Source organism: Babylonia areolata, chromosome 25 (genome assembly GCF_041734735.1).
Source record: "Babylonia areolata isolate BAREFJ2019XMU chromosome 25, ASM4173473v1, whole genome shotgun sequence".
Taxonomy (NCBI): Eukaryota; Metazoa; Mollusca; class Gastropoda; order Neogastropoda; family Buccinidae; genus Babylonia; species Babylonia areolata.
This window is the reverse complement of record NC_134900.1, coordinates 6,120,971-6,128,470: the sequence shown is the minus strand read 5'-3', so window position 1 is coordinate 6,128,470 and position 7,500 is coordinate 6,120,971. Positions and strand designations below refer to the sequence as shown.

At 45.1% G+C, this 7,500-nt stretch overlaps 1 protein-coding gene across 1 annotated transcript in view; it reads right to left on the bottom strand.

Annotated features, from left to right (window-relative positions):
* The window catches only part of LOC143299822 (glycine receptor subunit alpha-2-like), a 31,647-nt gene extending 27,048 nt beyond the window's left edge, over positions 1-4,599 (bottom strand). The window contains exon 1 of the mRNA XM_076613286.1: positions 4,382-4,599. Coding sequence (XP_076469401.1) covers positions 4,382-4,431 — 50 coding nt within the window. The 5' untranslated portion in view covers positions 4,432-4,599. The remainder of the gene's footprint in view (positions 1-4,381) is intronic.
* Positions 4,600-7,500: the final 2,901 nt, after the last annotated feature.

Sequence of the window (7,500 nt, the reverse complement as noted above, 5' to 3'; positions counted from 1 at the left end):
TGTACTAACCTCTTGCCATGACATCACTGGATATGTACTAACCTCTTGCCATCACATGACTGGATATGGACTAACCTCTTGCCATGACATCACTGGATATGTACTAACCTCTTGCCATGACATCACTGGATATGTACTAACCTCTTGCCATGACATCACTGGATATGGACTAACCTCTTGCCATCACATCACTGGATATGGACTAACCTCTTGCCATGACATCATCACATCACTGGATATGTACTAACCTCTTGCCATCACATCACTGGATATGTACTAACCTCTTGCCATCACATCACTGGATATGTACTAACCTCTTGCCATCACATCACTGGATATGTACTAACCTCTTGCCATCATATCACTGGATATGTACTAACCTCTTGCCATCATATCACTGGATATGTACTAACCTCTTGCCATCATATCACTGGATATGGACTAACCTCTTGCCATGACATCAATGGATATGGACTAACCTCTTGCCATCACATCACTGGATATGTACTAACCTCTTGCCATCACATCACTGGATATGTACTAACCTCTTGCAATCACATCACTGGATATGTACTAACCTCTTGCCATGACATCACTGGATATGGACTAACCTCTTGCCATCATATCACTGGATATGGACTAACCTCTTGCCATCATATCACTGGATATGTACTAACCTCTTGCCATCACATCACTGGATATGGACTAACCTCTTGCCATCATATCACTGGATATGGACTAACCTCTTGCCATCATATCACTGGATATGGACTAACCTCTTGCCTGCACAGCACTTGATGAGTCGCGCAGGAACCTTTTTTTTTTCTTTCCACGCTCAAGCTTTCCTGTCCTGCCCAACCCAAATGTACCAGCCAACACTTTCGTAAAGAGAGAAATGTTACCATGATAAACACAGCACCGAGGATCACGCCTCACTCTAGACGATCGGGTCACCAACTCACCCATACCAGAATCTAAAGAGCGGCGTCCTGCTCCTGTACTTGAAAAAGAACCATCCCGGTCCTACACTGCGCAGAAAGCATGACTGCTACAGGCATCACCAATGGACATCACAAACGACCTGACCGCTGAACAATGCAGAAGAGGAAACAGCCCAGTCACAGCCAACCCGAGGACCAAAGAGACCCTTGCCAGTAACCGTTCTGTTTGCCAGTCACCAAATCCGTAAACAACAGGGTCAGAACGTCCAGTGAATGGCCTTAACTTAAATGGCTGATGTATTACGAATACCAAAACTCTCATCTTTTCTTTTCTTTCTTGGCTGATCTATTTTAGTTGGACGGTTCAAAGTTCCAGCTGTCCCTCATATTCAATACAGTTTCAACAAATATCCCTGAATGGCTGAGTGCAATTGTAACTTTCGTGCAAAATAGGAACACTTTAAATGTTCCTCACGAACTTTTTTTTTTTTTTTTTTTTTTTTGCAACGGGGATGAGGGGGAAAGAGAGGATGCAATGTATGAGCAGATGTGCATTTAAAAGAACTTTTGTATCTTGTAGAGTAGAATCCATGACAACGACAAATTACAACAAAGCCGTTATTCTGAAAGGCTATGTTTTCAAAACACCATGGGTGTGTGATAGACCTTGACATCTGAACTCAAAGTGATTACCTGTTTTAGGTGCCAGCTGATCTCTCCTCCTTCCACCCTCTACCCATTTCCCAAATATAAAATCTTTATTCCTATCTCAAAGACAGCTTATCTTTCATTTGTTTTGGTCGCTCTCAGCTTTAAATCTGTATCCTACAAACACTGCTTGCACTTCGAGACCGACAGGGTAAATGCTCCGCTGACACTATACGATGGTCAGTCGTGTCCGACTATTACCATCAGAACAACAAAGAAGGACAACTGCTGTTCCAACTATTTGGGCTAGAATTTGATTATAGTGGAGAGTGTCTTGCCCAAGTTACATCCCCACTCTCTCGGCCAAAAGGGTTTTAGGACAGTCGGCGGTGGGATGGTTCCCAAAGGCCAACTAGCCCCCAAGGCTGCAGCACTAAGAGCCAGTGCAACTTTGCCTCCTAGTTTGAGAGTCATAGTCCTTCACAAAAGACTAAGCTGTAAATGATTTCCCATTGACTGGAGAAACCACAAAGTATAATACGGCGTTCCAAACCCAAACCTTAAAAAGTATATGCTCATGCCGTCTCGGCGTTCAAAACTCAAAACTATCACTTGTTCAAACACAGATGGAGCAAACTCAACCTCTGTCAAGCCCCCCTCCAGCCCCCGCCCCTCTCCCCCACCCTCCCCCCCGCGCCCCCGTCCAACCCCCTTGTTCCCCCTCTAACTCTTACTGTGTGACTATGCGTTGGTTTCGCGTGGGGGAGGGGGCTGGGGGTGGGAGAGTGGGGAGGGACAGAAAGGGGTTGGACTATATGACAGAGGAGGTAGGGGAGGAGGCCAGGACTGGTTCATTCTCAGCATGAGTCAATGCACGGCACACGAAAGGCGAGGGACAATGACAACGTCAGTGCCTTTCAGTGCCTGTGAGTGCGAGTGTACGTATATGTTTTGTACGTTGAGTGTGGTATGTCGACATGGCTGTGCTGTGAACGAAACACACACACACACACACACACACACACACAGATGGAGTGAATGGGATGAGGCACATAAGAAGGGGGTCAGCCCGATACTCCCCCGCGTCAATACTCCCCCGCGTCAATACTCCCCCGTGTCGATACTCCCCCCCCCCCCCCCGTGTCGATACTCCCCCGTGTCGATACTCCCCACCCCCCACCCCCCGTGTCGATACTCCCCACCCCCCCACCCCCCGTGTCGATACTCCCCCGTGTCGATACTCCCCCCCCCCCCCCGTGTCGATATTCCCCGTGTCGATACTCCCCCGTGTCGATACTCCCCCCCCCCCCGCGTGTCGATACTCCCCCCCCCCCCCCCCCGTGTCGATACTCCCCCCGCGTCAATACTCCCCCGTGTCGATACTCCCCCGCGTCAATACTCCCCCGTTTCGATACTCCCCTGTGTCGATAGTCCCTCTCACAAAGATCCAAAAACAGTGAAATACAGATGTATGTATATATTTGTGACTGATACGGGGGAGTATCGACACGGGGGAGTATTGACACGGGGGAGTATTGACACGGGGGAGTATCGGGGGAGTATCGACACGGGGGAGTATCGACACGGGGGAGTATTGACACGGGGGAGTATAAACAGTCAAATACAGATGTATGTATATATTTGTGATTGATACGGGGGAGTATCGACACGGGGGAGTATTGACACGGGGGAGTATCGACACGCCAAAACTGGCCTGTGTAAAAGTGAACTAACCAGTTTTGAAGGAAGAAACATAATAAGGAAGTGGAGGGAAAATACCTTCCACAGACTACGGCTTGGGGGTGGCGTGGTATCTTCATTGCTCACACATGGAAACATAAACGGTTGACGAGTCAAACTTGCGAAGACAGTACTCTGGGCTTCTTCGATTAAGCTTCCTCACAAACGATTGAACAATAGCATGACTGCTGAATCGTTGACATTGCTGCCAGAGCCAGTATAACATTAAAAAAAAAAGAATTAAAACAACAACAACAACAACAACAACAACAACAAAACAACAAAAAAACCAAAAAAAAAAAAAAACCACAACAAAAACCAAAAAACCAAAAAAAACAAAAACAAAAAAAAAAACCGCAAAAAAACAACGAAAATGAAAAAAAATTGGCCTGTACATACAGAGCGATGAGCCATGTGCAGAGTTAACAGTGATCGTCATGGGATGTGCGTGGTCGTTTTTATCGTGTTCTGACAAAGATGAGAGAGAGAGAGAGAGAGAGAGAGAGAGGATCAGAGAGAATCAGTATCAGTAGCTCAAGGAGGCGTCACTGCGTTCGGTCAAATCCATATATGCTACACCACATCTGCCAAGCCGATGCCTGACCAGCAGCGTAACCCAACGCGCTTAGTCAGGCCTTGAGAGAGAGAGAGAGAGAGAGAGAGGGAGAGAGAAGAAAACCATCTATAACGCGTAAGCAATGTGTGACGTAAATTAAGAAGCAATCTGGTAAATAATTATAGAATATGCTGACATCACAGAATAATGATATATAATATATAACAATGATAACATAATAAGAATGTGAATATACACCGAACAGAGGAAAAACATCGAAGAGGCCAACATACACTTACTGCGACGCATTCAAAATTAGGTACGTCGATAAATTAAAAATGACATATACAGAAATAAAGCTACACCATCACAATGCGACTGTCCCCGTTGACAGAAATAACACCCTGTGAAAAACACAAGGACAGCACAGGCACCTAACAATGCTTTCCCTAATTCTAGACAAGCCACGTGCTATTGTTTTTGTGTGTCTACTTACAGACTCGCCACTATCAAGCACACAAAGAGGAAGGCACCAGGTGAATTCATGCTAGAACAGAGATGACAATGTTACTCCCCGCACGGCGACACTTGAAATTTGCTTGAAAAACCGAGCACGGAATCGTTCCGATGTCTTAGTTCGGTGTCTCGCACCGTCCTGTGTCGGAATGGAGTGGTCCAAGCTTGCAGCACAGGGCAGGCGGTTTACGCATGCGTGGTTCGTGCTGTACAGCAGCGAATGATGAAAGAAGAACGTTTGCAACTATGCAATGTAGGTAGGCGGCCCAAACGGCCGTGCCTACAGCCATTCAAACAGATAGAACGCGAGCTTTTTACAGCCACCAGTGTTCAGCAGCGCTGCGGCCTGGTTCGTTCAAGCGACGCGCGCTCGACGTTGACCGACACAGATCGAAATGCTAGTGGTGAAATAACTAAACATCAGATTTGCTCTTTGCTTGGAACTCCGTATCTCAAAGACAGGAGTGGCCACGCGTTCATTTTCTGCTTCCAGAAAACAAAATACACAGAACAAAATGCAAAAGATACTAACAGTTTTAAGAACTTTCTTGACTGCGATCCAAAATTCGGTAACATGTTTTATAAATTTGACGAATAATTGCTTTGATATATCTAAAACGAAGCATGTAATGCAAACCAAAAATATATTAATACAAAGAGGGGACGTTTAGCCAAAAGGCAAAAATACCAGTCCCTACTACTTCTACTACTACGACTAACATCACGCAATCAAAACTAATTACAACACTATGACGCAAAACAAATGACGCACACAACATGGACCACGTACGTTTCCTTGCAGCTGACTTTCTTGATACTTCTTAAAACCGTCTGCATTTTTCTGCTAAGTGGGTTTTGATGATGCAACAATTGCAGGTCTTCCCTCAAGCTGGGCAGCTCTTCATGGTTTCGCCCACAACACCCACAGTTTCTGATGAAGTGGGTGTCTTTCTTTCCAGCAGTGTCATACTTGTTCTGTCGTCGCACCTTGTCAATATGGCTGAGTAGGACACAGTTTCTGATCACGTAGGGCACACACAGGCACACACAGTTTCTGATCACGTAGGACACACACAGTTTCTGATCAAGTAGGACACACCAAGTTTCTGATTAGGTAGGGCACACACAGTTTCTGATCACGTAGGACACACACAGTTTCCGATCACGTAGGACACACTAAGTTTCTGATCACGTATGGCACACACAGTTTCTGATCACGTAGGACACACACAGTTTCTGATCACGTAGGACACACACAGTTTCTGATCAGGTAGGGCACACACAGGCACACAGTTTCTGATCACGTAGGGACAGAGTTTCTGATCACGTAGGGCACACACAGTTTCTGATCACGTAGGGTACACACAGTTTCTGATCAGGTAGGGCACACACAGTTTCTGATCACGTAGGACACACACAGTTTCCGATCACGTAGGACACACTAAGTTTCTGATCACGTATGGCACACACAGTTTCTGATCACGTATGGCACACACAGTTTCTGATCACGTATGGCACACACAGTTTCTGATCACGTATGGCACACACAGTTTCTGATCACGTGCTTATTCTAATTTTTTGAGTCTGTTTCAGAGTGGCATCATGCATAAGGCGTATGTCCATAGCTTTCTTAAAGTTGGGGTCTTTGTTTTTCTCTCTTGGTTTTTCAGTAACAGTTTTTCCTTCACGGAGAATACGATTTTATCACAGATCAATCGTTCATGCAGTTAAGTTTCCAAAGCTTAAAAAAACAAAAAAACAAAAAAAACAACAACAACAACAAAAAAAGCCCATACAAACAAACAAACAAACAAAAATAGCCAGCCTCGGTTCGTAACATGGTCACAAAACATACCGTACGTAATCGTCAGGCGTATTACAGAAAAAAGAATGACTATCATCTCATTGGTAACGGGCTTACAATAGTCTTCAGTCTTCTGCACGGCATCGTCAGGACTGTTCCTGCTTTTTCCATGTCGGAATATGACATTGCCAAACAATGCTTGGACCTGTATATGACATTGCCAAACAATGCTTGGACCAGTAGTCCAATGGTCAGGACTGTTTCTGCTTTTTCCATGTCGGTATATGACATTGCCAAACAATTCTTGGACCTGTGGTCCAGCGCAGTGAACATTAATGGCCACATACGTCTCTCTGTTTCAGTTGCTCCAGACGCCACCACGTACAGTTCCAACAGCCTCTTCCGGGATTCCATTCCACCCCAGGTTTGGGTCATGTCGAGTTGTTGTGGAGTCGTTGTGTTCAAAGCCATATTGCTTTTACACCGCTGCCACCATATCAAAGAAAAGACAAGAGTCAACAAAGATCGGTCACGTGTTTATTCCTGCTCTCATACGACATACAACGTAAAGACCCATGAAGATAGACATGACATTACACACACAAAAATAATGTTACACAATTAACACCCATGACAACAATAAAACATGACGTAAACATGTGTGTGTGTGAGTGCGCATGCCTGCGTGTTTGTTACTTATATTTCGTGTGTATATTTGTACGTCTACGTGCGCGCATATATGTACGGGCGGTGATATGTGTGTGTGTGTGTGTGTGTGTATGCGTGTGTGTATGCGCGCGCGTGCATTTCTGTGTCCTTCAAAGAAATACGCTTGCGCAAGTACACAGATTATCTTCATTATCTAGATCAGATTATCTTCATTGTCTGGATCAAGATCTTTGGAACAAAATGAAGATCTTGTTTGGAATTTGATATTTGACGTCGCAGTCGCCAACCTTTTTGTCGTCGAGACATACGTGTCTGAAACGCAGGACGGTTCGGTTCACAGTAATGGATCCATCTTGTCGACAGTTGTTAAAGACAAGAAGAAATAAGAAGAAGAAGAAGAAGAAGAAGAAGAAGAAAGGTTGGCTATGCGTGTTGTCTTCCAGCCTAAACCATTCTATTCCGGGACTGTTCACACATTCTTGTGCTCTTCGCGTTTCAACTCGCTTGACTGCACTTCTTCATTTCTGAAACCGACACCCGACAGCACCAGAGCAAGTTACAGCTAGCACGCGTAAACCGAATGAATAAACACAAAACCTCTATAGAACATTCATCTCAACGCTTCG